Source organism: Narcine bancroftii, chromosome 8 (assembly GCF_036971445.1).
Source record: "Narcine bancroftii isolate sNarBan1 chromosome 8, sNarBan1.hap1, whole genome shotgun sequence".
In the NCBI taxonomy this organism is placed as follows: Eukaryota; Metazoa; Chordata; class Chondrichthyes; order Torpediniformes; family Narcinidae; genus Narcine; species Narcine bancroftii.
Genome location: NC_091476.1, coordinates 139,063,608 through 139,079,255, shown reverse-complemented (window position 1 = coordinate 139,079,255; position 15,648 = coordinate 139,063,608). Strand labels below are relative to the sequence as shown.

Sequence of the window (15,648 nt, the reverse complement as noted above, 5' to 3'; positions counted from 1 at the left end):
AAGGGCCATAGGAATGCTGTATGGTGCTCAATGTTATGATCACCTGATGCCTTTGAAGATGTTCTGCCAGATGGTAAGGTTGATCAAATTTATGCTGAAAGGGGATCTGCTTCATTATGGAGTTGCATTTCTGCAAGAATGAGTTACTCCGCTCAGGCAGAACGGATGAAAGTTCACTGGGCCCTCTCTTTTGTGGAGAGTGATGACCAGTTCAATCCCAGCTGGCTGCAGCAGCCCCTTCAGTGGGCAGCCGTGGTTCCGGAAGGTGGTTTGCCAGGGGCAGCTGGGGACAGATATTGCAGGCCTTGTCATTTTGTGAGTTAAGTGAAATCACATGATGCTTTCTTCAGGAACGGTATTTTTTTGGAGAACCTGGCTTGGAGGTGTAAACAGGCTCTTGAACTGAGGAGAGAAACAAAACTCCCCTTCACTTTACGTCTTTTCATTTCCTGATCTCGTCAGTTCAACCAGGAGAGATTATAATTCCAGAATATTCTTCAGTGATCTCCTGTTGGGAAGAGCCTGTATATGTATGCATGTGTCTTTATGCGCATCTGTGTGTGTTTGTATATGTGTGTGTGCATGTGTTTGTATTGTGTGTGTCTGTCTCTTTCTCTTTCTCTCTCTCTGTATATGAGTGTGTCTGCGTATCTGTATTAGTGTATGAGTGTGTGTGTGTTTCTGTTTGTACATGAGCACACATGTATCTGTGTTTGTATATAAGCATGTGTCATCTGTGTGTACATGCATCTGTATGAGAGTGTGTGCAAATCTTTGATATGACCGTGTGTTTGTATATGATCGTGTGTGTCTGTGTGTTTGTATATGTGTGTGTGTGTCTGTGTTTGTATATGAGCACACGTATGTTTGTGTGTGTGCAAATCTGTGATCTATATATATGACTGTGCTGTGTTTGTATATGATAGGGTATATATCTGTGTGTGTGTCTGTGTGTTTGTATATGAATGCGTGTGTGTGTCCCCTCTTTCGCTCCATGTTTTTGTATGCCTGCCCACATTGAGTAGACCAGGTTTTTTCTGACTGGATTTCTTATTTGGCCCTAGGGCAATGTCAGGATTAAATCCACGATTCCATTAATTTGCTTAAATCCAGAAATCTGGCCTTATTGAGGATTTACCCTCTAATGAAGCAACAGCAGTTTTGTAGATGGTCAGTCTATGGAACAAGCTCACAAGCGAGACATTGCCAGCAGTTGGTATTGATTCATTCAAATACATGTTAGATGGCTTTCATTCATTAGCCAGTTCTCGGTTGCCAGGCTTTCTGCCTTCTAACAACCTATGCTTCTACTCATCTAAACCTCTTCTCTCTCATTCACACAATGACAACCACTTATTTTGAAGCAGGAGCACACTATTTATCTGTTCAAGCATGCTCTGCTATTTCGTTTGATCCTCTGATGGCCTCAACAGGTTTTGGTCTCAAAGGTGTCCAGATTTTAAAATCCTTATTTTCAATGTCTCCCTCCTAGAATGCCTTCCTCTCCTCCCCAACCCACTATCTGCTTTCTATTCTAACCCCACATCTTGAACACTGTTAGCTCCTTGCATTCGAACTTGGCAGCCTTGTCTGAACCCAATGGGACTTGCATGTTGGGTATCACAAGCGTTACACCCTGGAAATCTTGGAGCTTGGGAAGCATGGTGAGAGTAGCAATTAGTACAACACTATTACAGCACCGGTGACCCGGGTTTGAATCTGACTCTGTCTGTAAGGAGTTTGTATGTTCTCTTAGTGTCTGTGTGGGTTTCTTCTGGGTGCTCCGGTTTCCTTCCATGTCCAAAAGACATATGGGGTTAAAAAGGTTAATTGATGCATTTCGGCTACACAGGCTCATGGGTCAGAAGGATCTGTTGCTGTATCTCTAAATGTAAAGTTTAAATAAAAGAATTAGTCTTTTGAAACTCTGAATCCATGCTGATCAACAGCTACTGTCTTTCACACCAATCCTACATTGATCCCACTTTTTATTCTTCTAATTCCCCCATAATATCACTCATCTACACACAAGGCCAATTAGCCAAAAAACCTGCATGTCTATGGGGTATAGGAGGAGGTCAGAGGATACCTATGATTGTAAGGAAAATGCGCAAATTTCACACACACCCTTGTTAGGATTGAACTGGTGTCTCTGGTGATTGTGAGGCATCAACTATTACAGCCATACTCCTGTGCCACTCAGTGACCTGGGTGAGATTAGGCTGTCTTTGTATAAATAATGCACTGAGTCTTGGTAGTATGGAATGTGAGAAGGCTGAGATTTTGTTTCATCTATCCATTTTTGGGAGCTTTTCACTGGCGACGTCAGGCTTTTATTGCCCTTTGCTAATTCCCCTCGAGAAATTGGTGGTAAACCGCCTTCTTGAATCACCACAGTTCTTCTGGTGAAGATGCTCCCACAATACTGTTGGGAATGGAGTTCCAAGATTTAGACTCAGTGACAATAAAGAACCTGTCAAGAGTGGTGTCATGACTTAGTGAGCAGCTACTAGTGGTTGGGAGTAAAAGAAGCATGGGAAATGGCTTTTATTTCTCAATGCCCAATTTTACAGATAATTTGGCAATTTCTGGGGTCGTGTCAGGTTTTAGTTTTATGCAGAAGGCGACCAATTCGGGACTAACACTCTTCTTATTTTCATTGCTTTGCTGCTGTTAGTCATGCCTTCAACTAGCTTAACTTTAAGCTATGAAATTTCTGATCTAAAACTCTACATTCTTTCACTCTCTCCTCTAAGATACTCCTTATTTGACCTCGCCAATGGTTGTGTGCTCCATGTCTACCAGTGTCACTTCTCTAAATGCCTTGTAGCATTGTAGCATGATTAGTGCTTCTTTGGCTTTGCTTCGCGGACGAAGATTTATGGAGGGGTAAATATCCACATCAGCTGCAGGCTAGTTTGTGGCTGACAAGTCCGATGCGGGACAGGCAGACACGGTTGCAGCGGTTGCAGGGGAAAATTGGTTGGTTGGGGTTGGGTGTTGGGTTTTTCCTTCTTTGTCTTTTGTCAGTGAGGTGGGCTCTGCGGTCTTCTTCAAAGGAGGTTGCTGCCCGCCGAACTATGAGGCGCCAAGATGCACGGTTTGAGGCGATATCAGCCCACTGGCGGTGGTCAATGTGGCAGGCACCAAGAGATTTCTTTAGGCAGTCCTTGTACCTCTTCTTTGGTGCACCTCTGACACGATGGCCAGTGGAGAGCTCGCCATATAACACGATCTTGGGAAGGCGATGGTCCTCCATTCTGGAGACGTGACCTACCCAGCGCAGTTGGATCTTCAACAGCGTGGATTCGATGCTGTCGGCCTCTGCCATCTCGAGTACTTCGATGTTAGGGATGAAGTCACTCAATGAATGTTGAGGATGGAGCGGAGACAACGCTGGTGCAGTGGTTACCAAAACACAGTTATAGCGCCAATGGCTGGGGTTTGAATCTGGCACTGTCTGTAAGGAGTTTGTACGTTCTCCCAGTGTCTGCATGGATTTCGTCTGGGTGCTGCAGTTTCCTGCCACCCTTCAAAACGTACTGAGATTGCACGTCGCTTGGGTGTAATTAGGTGGCACGGGTTCATGGGCTGAAAGGTCTGTAACTGCTGTATTTCTAAAGGGCATCATGGTTAGCGAAATGCCAGCAACCCTGGTTCAAATCCAGCACTGCCTGTAAGGATTTTTTTTTTACAATCTCCCCATGTCTGCGTGGGTTTCCTCCGGGTGATCTGGTTTACTCCCATCCTTAAAAAAAAAAGCATATCAGCCCATAATTGGGTTTAATTGGATAGCACAGGTTTGTGGGCTGAAAGGTCTGTTACCATGCTATATGTCTAAATTTAAAAAAAAATGGAATAAATTACATTAAGGGCAAGTTGTATTTTTCTTACACAGTCTACTTGTATACCTTGTATACATTTGGCCCTTCAAAATCCCTGCAGGACAGACCTATATATATCCCCTAATTTTATTTCCCTTTTCCACTGCATCTTGTTCCCTTTACTTAGCCATTGCCTTCCCTTTTTGATTCTTTGCCACATGCCTACACTAATGTATTTGGCTACATCAAGCAAGAATTTCAGTCCATTGACAATAAATTCACATTGGACCATCATAAAACTTGTACGAATATTAGAAAGGCCATTGGGTTTGACTAGATGATATTGAATGGCAGCTCTGGTACTTGCATTTCATATAATTTCTCTGATGCTCAGGAGCTTTCATCAGCTGTGCCTCAATATTTTTTGCTAAGGAGCTAGAATCTTGGGGAAATCAGCAAAATAAAACCTGCTAGCGCTGAACATCTGCGAAAAAGTCGGAAACACTCAGCAGGTCAGATAGTATCTAATGGAAAGAAAAACAATATTAATGTTCCAGGTCAAAGTCTCTTTGTTAAAGTTGGAAAAGTAAGGAATCAAGTTGATATCTTGGAGAGGGTGGGGGAAGAAAGGACTGGACAAAATAAGTATTTCCAGTAGGTGCAGCCAATGGTCATCGTCTGTTGAAGTTGGATTCTGGAGAAATACAAACACTACATTTCACAATAAAGTTTATTTCTCCCTCACCTCTTGTCGGGGTTCACGGGAATGAAAATGTTCTTTTGGAAACATTCATGGTCCTGTTTATAAGAAATACATGATACCTGCTGTTGTTTATCTGTGAGAGCATGTCCCACAGAAAGATACATTCTCTCCTGTTTAATAAGAAGGCTCTAGAGATTCACTTAATTACACTCCTTTCAACAGTAGTGGAATTGTTCAGTGAAAATAATAATGTGAAAACATAGAGGTAATTCCCCTCCCCCAAACTGAGTTTAAGTAAAGAAATATCCAAAATTCTGTGGCTGTAGCGAGGTCCAGAATGGCATCAACTATGTCATTCTTAATCCCTGTTCTCCATAGCCTTCTCTCCATCCACTCCACATCAAGTTACATGGTTACCCATGTTGTGGCTCCTGCGGTCATGCTGTATGCAAAATGGCTGCCATATTAATATGTACGGCAACAGTTGCTATGCTTTGGAAAGTTATTTATTGTGTGAAGGGAATTCGAGATGTTCTTGAGGGATTTGATTCTTTTTCAATTCCTTTATTGTGGGTCGGTTAATGAAGATCCATAGCTGTTCCTGAAGTCTTATTTGGCCTGTATAACCCTTGATCTCTCCATGAATCATACAGAAATCAGCGGTGACTGTCTTTTTTAAAAAAAAACCTCTTTCCTTCATGACTTTGTCCTCTATAGATGATACAGTCCCTATCCCTACATTGATAGTAAATCCATCTCTTCATCATTTTTAGTTCCAACTTAGCCTCATCTCACTGCCAATCTTTGTCACATTTGTGGCCCGAAATGTGGTTAATAAAACATTAAACACAAGTTTTATCAGGTAAACTTCTCTGTGGCTTTTATTCTCCCGTTTCCTTTGTTCTCTTGCTTGTGTTCTTATCTCTCTCTCTCATACCACGTGACTTCCGGTATATCTCATACATATTCATTATCATGACAATCTTGCATCCTCCTTGCTCATTTGCTCACAGTTTAAAATAATACAATGAACATTTTGTTTCATACTTTTTGTTAAATGAATCAATCTCCCACATGATGTAATGATTTTCATATTTTTTCAGTTTGAAAATATTGACACACTGATTTGGAGTTCTTGTAATGTGCATTTATTCTCAGGAAGCTGGAGACCTATCCTATTCAATTGGTCAGACAAAGCAAGTAGTGACAGCAGTGCAGGGAACAGCAATGAGAATTGTGCAGCTTCTCAAAAATAGAAATCTTACAGACTGAAGGAAACTATTGCTTGGAAATGCCTTGAGCCCCCAGTTGCTCCTTCCATGGGGTCTGGAGACTTCTACTTGAACCCCTTATTTTTTCCACAAATGATTACGTATTCCAAAAATGGCTCGTGAGAATTAATTGTAAATGAAGAACCAAAGCCTAATAGATAGTGTGAGATTGTGTAAGAAAGCAGACTTTTGGTTTTCAATCCAAATAGCTCCGATTCGAGTTTCAATCAAATAAATCAGACTCTTGCCTGTTGTCATACACTCTTCACTTTATAGATGGATCTCCTGATTTGTTTTATGTTCCTATTTTCAAAACTGTTAGGTCCCATGTGAACAGCCAATGAGACCCATCACTTGGCTATTGTTACAATTATACAAGGAAGCCTAGAATTTCCATTGCACTTTATCACATCTCTCAAGCATATCAGCCCATATTATTTGCAACAAATTGATTTATTTGCTTCCCATAGTTAAAGGCAGAGGTCATATTGCACACAGCAAAATCCCACAATCTATGATGAAATATTAATTGATTGAGGGAGTAAGCAAACAAAACATCTTAGATCATTGAGCACACTGAGGCAATCTCACAAACCTCTGGCTAGGAAACAAATGACTGCTCCATTAAATTTGGGGCCCACAGTCATTATCATGATGCTGTATTTCTGGAGACCCACTCCTCCCCTGCCCCCTCTCCCTCCCCAACAATGGAAAGCTTGGTCATCATCCATGGCAAGAGAGAAAGGAAATCCTAAGACCAATCAGCAAAGAGTGGATAATTCCTCTGTGATCTTTTTCATCCATTGACCTCTTTGAAGGAGCTGTTAAAATACATGGTTTTGTTTTTCTTGAGGGAAGGATTGGTATCACACTCTGCTGTAGATTTGTGGAGTCTCACTGCTCATTCTACAAATCAGCCATTTCTTTCCAGTCATGATGTCATACTGTGTAGAATGGTCTGCAGTTTTTTAAAATATTTTGTTAAGTGGTCACAAATGTAATTTTTCTTGCTCAATTTCATTACTGTTCAAGGGGAAACCAATGTTAAATGAGCCTACATAGTTAACAAAAGGTCATTTTTAACGGGACAAGGTATCGCGGATAAACAACAACAGATATTGTGGTGTTCTTATAAAGAGGGCCATGGATGTTCTGCAAATGTTGGACAATGTAAGCAAGGAGTGATAAGTCCTGACATCTCCAATGGAGTTTCACTCACACAGCTACCATAGGTCTGTGTCCTAGACAATGGAGACAGTAAAAGCAATGGAACTCTGTTATAACGGGTCCAAAAAATTGGATTGTGAAAAAAGCAGGGTCATTCTAAATCAGGGTCATTTCTTACAATCATCATTTTATTTCTTAAAAAAGCAATCGAGTGTTCGTTGCCTGAACGTACCAGGTCACTGGCGACAAGTGAAATCCATAATGTTCTGAGCTGGAGGATTTTTATGTGGTCCACATCCTGGGTCTCCAGCCAACGTAGGCTGGCCTCGAGGTTCAGACACTTTCATGGGTGGGGGTAGAGACTCCTCATTGTCATCCTCCTGTAGTTTGGGAACCGGTGCTTTAGTAACGTTACAGATGATTTTGGAGTCCGACAGATGCTCATATGTCGGGGATTCATCATCGGCAGAGTACCACTGGTGAAAATCCTCTTTGCTAATTTGCAACAGCCTCTGCGCCTCACCCACCTCTTCATCTGTGAAGCCGTAGAATTCTTGCTCATAGTCATTATCATCTTCCTTGGACGATTTTAGTGATGAAAAGGCTGGACCCAGATCCTTCTCCCAGCATTTTTCCCCCACACAAGGAGCTGACTGCTGCCCAGCTCTTCCCACCTAAGTGGCAAGCTTCTTTAACATTCATGCTTTTCAGATAGTCTTCCAGTATGGTTGATTTGTCTACAATTCTACAAATTAATTCAGGCCTGTAATTCTGCTTGAACACGGAGATGATCCCTTGATCTAGGGGCTGGATCTTAGATATAGTGTTCTTTGGGAGGTAGAAACTTGGATCTTTTCATCGTGGTTTAATAGGTTGGCAGCTGGCGTGTGGGTGGGACAGTTGTCAAGCAAAAAAAGAGCTTTGGGTTCTAGTTTTTGCTTACGCAAATGAGCGTGGACAGCAGGGGCAAAAGTTATGTAAAATCAATCATCAAAGATGATATTATCATCCAAGCATTGCTGCTGTGTGTGTACTCAAATGGTAATGACTTCATGTTGACATGGTGTAAACAGCGGGGCGAGCAAAATTTTCCAGTAAGTGGTTTTAACTTGTGTGTTCCAGTTTTGTTAACACAAAACTACAATGTCATGCGATCTTTGCATTGTTTGAACCCGTCATGTCAATGGGCATCATCTTTGCTAGACAGTGTGCGATCTGGGATCATCTTGTAGCAGAGGCCTGTTTCATCACAGTTGTACATGTTCTTTCATGCCACCTTCTTCGAAGAGAGTTTTTAGTTCTGCCAGCAGCGGCACTGTCGGCTGAGTGAGATAGTAACACAAGAAATCCCTTGACGGTGTTTAAATCGGTCTAGCCATCTACTGCTAGCTTTGAACTGTGAAGTTTCTCCATTGACCAGCTGGTCAAACTTCTCAGCCTCAGCTTTGAGAATAGGCCTGGAAATTGGAAGGTCTTTTGACCGCGCTTGAACGAACCTGACACCTTTGGCTATTTTTGTGCATTTGACCCTTAGCCCTGCCTCTTCTTCAACTTTCCAAAGTGACGCAAATAACTTACCTTCCTGAAATTTCCATCCATGAAGTGTTGATTCAGGTATGTCAAGGTCACGTGCAGCTTGGGTTTGACTTTTATTCTTGATCACGTCAAGTGCGTGAAGCTTATCTTTCACTAAATTTTTTTTTTCTTTTAATGATGTGTTCCATTTTGATCTGAAAACAATTTCAATTCCAGAAAGAGGGAAAAAGAGGATCCACTGGCTGATCACATTATATCCGGGATTGCATTAAATCAGGGTTCCATTGTGCAAGAAATCATATAAGAGTGGAATGCCACATAGAAAGGTGCTGGTGAAACTCAGCAGGTCAAACAGCATCCATAGGAAGTGAAGGGTTAGCAACATTTTAGTTCTGGAGCCTTCGTCAAGGTAGGTGTAGAACTCCAGATTATGGTTGTTTTTGACCTGCTATTATTTTAAAAGAAGTCCGCGCACGGGCACACACACACACACACACACACACACACACACACACACACACACACACACACACACACACACACACACACACACACACACACACACACACACACACTCTCTGCGATCGACTTGAAAATAATAATAACTTCAAATATTGAAACAAACTCTTGTGTCATTCATATGCTTGACCAAGGGTCTCTGCTAATCTATTAACAAGTGAAGTAAATCATCTGCAGAAGTAGAATCCAAATCTTTTAACTAGGATATTTACCTCTGCCAATTATTCAGATTTTCATATATCTTTGGTGTGAAGGAAGTAATGTCCCTTGGAGAAGTAGCAGTCTAAATGTGGCAATGAGTGACAGCTTTAGCTCTGACATTCTGATTTCTCTCTGTTTGCATGGATTACAAACCAACTTGCAGGTAGTCATGGCTCCCAAACAATGACTTGTAGGCATTGAACAACAGCATGATGCTGTTAGATGTACTCCCAGTGTTAACGTTCCATGATTTCCATTCACTGAGAACACCCAACCTTTCTGCAAACAGTTATTTCTTCCACTTGGCATCCAGATGGTTATGAATCAGTAATCCAGTGGAGCACTGAAGGAACACTGAAAAAACAAAACAAAAATACAAGCTGACCTCATATGGTCTCGTGGTTAGGATTCCTGGTTTTCACCTGGGCGACCCAGATTCAACTCCCGGTATGGGAATTACACTTTTGGGCAGCGTGGTTGGAGTAGTGGTTAGCGCAACGCCTTTACAGTATCAGCGATCGGGTCTGGGGTTCGAATTCCACGCTGTCTGTAAGGAGTTTGTATATTTTCCCTGTAGAATATACAAACTCTGCGTGGGGTTTTCCTGGGAGCTCTGGTTTCTTCCCACTGTTCGAAATGTACTGGGGGTTGTAGGTTAATTGGGTGTAATTGGGCTGCATGGGCTCATGGGCTGAAAAGGCCTGTTACCATGCTCTATGTCTAAGTTTAACATTTTAATTTAATTGACTTCCAATACTGGACATCTGACCCAAAACGAGAAAATGCTGGGAATACTCTGCAGGTGGCCGTGGTGTGGGTTGGGGGGGGGGGGGGGGGGGGGGGGGGGGGGGGGGGGGGGGGAGTGGGGGGGGGGGGGGGGTGTGGGAAGAAACAGGTGAGGCTACACTAGAAAATTTTAAATTAAATATGTAGCAGAGATAGTGTGAAGGGTTGGGTGGGAGGGTGTAAGGAGAACATAAGAGCATAAGAAATGGAAGCAGAAAGATGCCAGTTGTCCCCCTGTGCTGACTCCATCAGTTACTAGATCTTTTATCTCAAAACCATTCCTGAACCAATTCAGATGCCCTCATTCCCTCAATATCCAAAAATCTGCTGACCTTGATCCTAAATATACTCAGCAACTGATCCCGTACTGTCCTTTTGGGAAGAATATACCAGGGACTCACTTCTAACTGGGTAAATCAAGGTTCCATTTATTCTCACATTATAATACATTCAAAAACTAAATGATATACTTTAACTTTTGCCTGCAGCAGGCAGACAAAGAGTCACCATTTTGTTGCCTGGTGCCCTATACAGGACGAGAAAGAGAAGCAAAAGAGAGTCCTTTTAGAGTCACTGTGTGTCCATGGATTTGCCTCCATTGCTCCTGCAGCCACATAGACTGCTGTTCAATCCACCGGCAACCTGAGCTTCAGTTCCAAACCTCCAGTATGATCAGGAAGCCTCACCACCTGATGCCCTTTTTTTTTTTAACTCAATAACATCTCAAATCCTGGCTCCAATACTTGGTTCCCATGAGCTGGTGAAGAAGTTTATTCTCATCTCTCTTTGTCCTGAATTGCTGACACCTTGAGACCTCGTGATCTTGGCACTCCTGTCATGGAAGTGTCATTCCTGCATCAACATCATTAGGTTGGTTTTGAAGAGAAAGAGAGAGATAAAATATGAGAATTAATTGAACTTATCCTTCTCTGCAAGCCTGTTGAAAAGAAGAAGATCCTTGATCAATAAAGTGCTTTATAAGACATTTCAAAATGTCTTGCCTGCAATGGAATCTTATTCAGGTAGAGCAACATGTTGCTGATGTAACTGCAGTATTTCCAGCATTGAAATAATGGCCCAAATAAAATTGTTCTTCTGTGCATTCAATTTCCATTATGTTAGAATAAATTGGAAAAACATATAGAAGTTGAACTGAACATAACAAGCTCCCAGAAACAGCAATACTCTCAAGAATAAAAATTTTTTTGGGGGGGAGCAGCTCATTGATGATTAAACCCCATGGTCCTCTCTGAAGTTATGCATGAGATCGTTACATCTTCTGTGAGAACAGATTGGGTCTTATTTTAATGTCTCACCCCCTGGGTGGTACGTTGCACACTGCATCACTTCCTCAGAGCTCCACTATTGTGGTAGCCTAAATTTTTATATCCAAGATTTGGGAATGGGACTTCAATTCATAATGTGCTGACCTAATGGTCGGAGAGCTGCCTTACCTGAGTCACAGCTGACTTTTCAGGAACTCCACTGTAAACTTGCACACCAATGTTAGTGACATCTATGGGTTCAGTAAATTTGATGAGTTTATATTTAGGTTGCTACTGCGTGTCTCGCTCCCTGTTTGTGCACAGTTCTTAAGGCCAGAGTCCAAATGCTTGAAGATCCCATGGTAACCTTGAAAGAAGAGCTCAGAATGCTTCTGGTGTCCCAGCCAATGCACCTCTGAGAAATGATTCGCTGCTACTCGAAAGTTTACGTGCAATACTGCTGAGCACAAAACCTTATCCTTGCTGCAAAATACAAATGCACTCAAAATAAAGTGATTGTGCAGACTTCTTATTGAGAAATGTTTGACAGTGATAAAGCACCACTGTATAACAACATTCGAGTTGCGTCTCAGTTCAAGCTCGCCTTACAGTCGGCTCTCAGAAGGTCCACTAGGTGGAGCACCTTGTGGTTTCTGAGGGTCCATCGGTTGGCTGAGTGCACTTTCACCTCCTGTGGACCTAGAGTGTGCAAACCGAGCCAGTAAACCGCGCAGGTAGATGGTCCCGAGCAAAACACAGGCTGCATTTGTTGGGGAATTCTGATGAATGCATAAAAGAGACTAGAAGCTTTGAAAAGTAGATTTGACCTTATAATATTCTCTCTTATAATGAACACCACTATTATAACTATTACTCTTGTATTAGTTTGCAAGAGAGCTTTCTTCAAGAAGAAAATGCCTTTGTCTAGTATGTTCCTCAGTCCTTCCTCTCAACAAAGTCAACTGTCAATTCAGACTGGTTAATTCAGACTTTTTCCCGTCCCTTACAGAGATTTACTGTGTACAATTCTTCAGCACTTCATTTTGTGTTTTCCACAGTGAGTATGTGTGTCTTCACATCACTGGACAAAGCAGCAATTCTGTCTGAGTGCTGCATCTGCATTGAGTTTTAACAAGGTCTGCTCTTTGTGTTCTCACCCATCTCTTCACTGTAAATAGATGTTGGACTTGTTGGATGGCACACGCGGTCCTTTTCATTTCCTGTTTTGGCCTCTGTTTACCTGGCAAGAAGATCCCCAAATCAATCAACAGATAAAGCCCCATTCCAAAGATGGAGACAATCCTGGCGCACACATAACAGTGATTCTGAGGCAGGGCTGCTGGATGCTGTTTGAATGAAGTATTAAACTGCGGTGCTCTGTGTTCACCCAGGTGGGCATTAAAGACCTCCCATTCATAATTTGAATATAACAGGAAAATACTGTCCAAACATTCTGGCTGGACAGATGATTTGGTTATTAATTTCTTTGCTATTTCTGTGATCTTGCTGACTGTTGACTGGCTACTGTGTCTGCTATATAACTGTGACAAAACTTTGAATAAATCTCATCACCTAATATGGTGAAATAGTATAGAAATTTAAGCCATTCTTTCTCTAAGACATAGGCATCTGCTTTAAGGAGATGGACAATGTATAAATGAAGTTGTTTTATACCTGAGCTCGATGTATGTTAGTTCCTGATAACTGTGGAGTTGTCACAGTTGCTGCAGGATAAGCCCCTTTCACCAGAAATGTGGTCTTCTCTCTTATTCCATGAGTAAGAAGAGGGTTGAAGTTTTGAAGGCTGGTGGTCTGTTAACAGGAACTGCTGTAATCCTCAAACCCTCCTTCCCCCAACAAAACGGTAATTTTGGAGCATTTTTTAAAACGCTGATCATCAAGCACTTTGAGTAGAACTGGAGTGAAGAGAGACCCATTAAAAGCAGGCGTGAGAAACAGAACCATTGTGCTCTTCAGAAAACATTTGGACTAATCAGTGACATTTGTAGTTGCAGCAGCTTTTGTCCAGTGTGTCAATGTCAGGCCATTTTCAGGAGTAGGCCATGGCCCTAGTTACTGTGATTGGCAGCAGTCAGATTGAAGCCAAATCCATTCAACCCTTCTTGGGAATGTCCTGTCCACAAAAGCTGAAGAAACCCATTCTGCTAATTAGCAGCCAGTAATATCACTGTCAGTCAGCAGCAATGTCTTTCCAGCAGTGATGTCAAGTGGTAGAGCGGAGCAGGAAGCTGGTTAGCTCTGCTCAGTTTGGGTTTGGCTACGAGCACCCAGCTCTAGACCTCACTGAACTCCAGGATCTGGCAAGGTGTGGCATCAAGGACCCCTAATAAAACTCATAGCATAGAGGGAGAAACACATTGGAGTCGAACATTGCAAGCGCAGGATGGCTGAGGCTGACGGTAGTGAGTTGTCACTACGGCAAAGTCCATGGTCCAGGGATCTTTAACAGCTTCAAGAGTTGCCTTCCTTCCATTGCCCAGTTTCAATCACAGCGCCTTCACAGTGAAGTAGACCACGCCCGCACACAGCAGGACCTGGACAATATGCGATGATAAATGACGAATAATACTCGCAGCGCAGAAGTGCCTGGCAGTGGACAAGAGGAAGTCTCACCACTTAGCTTTCGTGAGTGTGTGGGGGAGGGGATGTGCACTGTCTTAATTCTCCTCCAATCAGGAAGAAGATTCACTTTCCTCATTATCAGGCTCCTGAAGGAGCCTCACATGAGTAGAATAGTTGCCTTTGTTCTGCAATAACAGAATCTCTCGGTCCTCTGTACCCTGCATTATGCTCTCACTGCTGTACTTTGTATGGTTTGACCATCTGGGATGACTGCAAAACAAACTTGCTGATAATACTGTGGTTCTTGCGACAATAAACTTAAATTTGGACTTGGAACTTGGCGATTCAGATAATCAACGTGATAAACATCTTGGCAATTAGTTTAAAGCATCATTTTTTTCCATCTGAATTCTTTAAATTTAAAAATTTTAAATTAATAAAGCACGGAAACAGGTCCTTTTGGCCGACAAGCCTGTGCCAGCCAATTAGCCTATAATCATGGTACATTTTTTTGAAGTGTGAGAGGAAGCTGGAGAACTCGAAGGAAACCCAAGCAGACACAGGGAGAACATACAAACTCCTTACAGACTGTTGCATTCGAACCCCAGTGGCTGGCACTGGAATAGCCTTGCTCTAACTGGAATAGCCTTGCTCTAACTGGAATAGCCTTGCTCTAACTGGAATAGCCTTGCTCTAACTGCTACATTATTGCTGAATACTAATATATCATGAAACAGAGAAAAATAGGATGTTTGAGACGTGCTTTAGTCCAAGAGATGATCGTGTCTTCATGCTCATCCACTGATATGTAAGAAAGGTTAGGGTAAGGTTGTAGAAAGCTATGGGGCAGGTGACAGGAGTGGTTATTCCTCCAGGAATTGCTGAAGTGATGTCATTGGGGAAGTTGAAGAGATGTACGATCTTTGCAATGGATTCATCTTTTTTTGGCCTTTACCTCAACAGCACACGGTGAGGATCCGAGGACAAGCCTATACTTTGAAAATGACTCGTTGCAACAGGTGATCTTCTTCAGTTCGGTAGGCACAGTGTTGCCGTGCCCAGCTGCCGGGTCTCCAGGCACTGCCCTCCGCTGGTACCTTGGTACGAAAGACGACATCTATGATGTGCCCAACATCCGGCATGTCCACCTCAACGGCACCCTGCAGCTCTATCCCTTCTCACCATCAGGGTTCAATAGCTTTATCCACGACAATGACTACTTCTGCACGGCTGAAAACACAGCCGGCAAGATTAGGAGCCCAAACATCCGCGTCAAAGCAGGTAAGACTGTCTGGTGCCTTGTTCTTGTGGGAATTTGGAGGGATTTGCGGATTGGGAGAAAAGTTACTAACTGTATAAAATTGATACAAGAGAGTCTATGCTGCTCATAATGTTGCTAGTTTGGGCACCATGACTTCCAAATAAAGAAAATCTACAGATGCTGGGGACTAGTGAAGTACACAAAAGTGCAGGAGATACACCAGTTCAGCTCCGAAACATCGATTCCCTTTTAATTCCTGCGTGACCTGCTGAATTTTTCTAGCCCATTTGTGCATGGCACCTGAATTCCAAAGGTCAGATTCTAGGCTGTTTGAGCTGAATGGTTCTCAATGGTCTTGGAGTCGACTAATGGCAGGAAAAAGCTGGAGTTTGGGCAAGTCATGAGCTTGTTGCTCCACTCTGAATTACCTGGTGTAATCCTCCCAGTAGAATATTGCATGAGCAGCCAGTATCCTTCTGTAGAAGCAGGATAAGCCCCACCCATGGAGATAAAACCTCACCCAGAACAATGC

General features: G+C 42.6%; 1 protein-coding gene across 1 annotated transcript in view; it reads left to right on the top strand.

Annotated features, from left to right (window-relative positions):
• LOC138741243 (cell adhesion molecule DSCAML1-like) overlaps window positions 1-15,648 on the top strand; it is a 352,860-nt gene that overhangs the window by 31,601 nt on the left and 305,611 nt on the right. Inside the window, exon 2 of the mRNA XM_069895004.1 lies at window positions 14,819-15,136. Coding sequence (XP_069751105.1) covers window positions 14,819-15,136 — 318 coding nt within the window. The remainder of the gene's footprint in view (window positions 1-14,818; window positions 15,137-15,648) is intronic.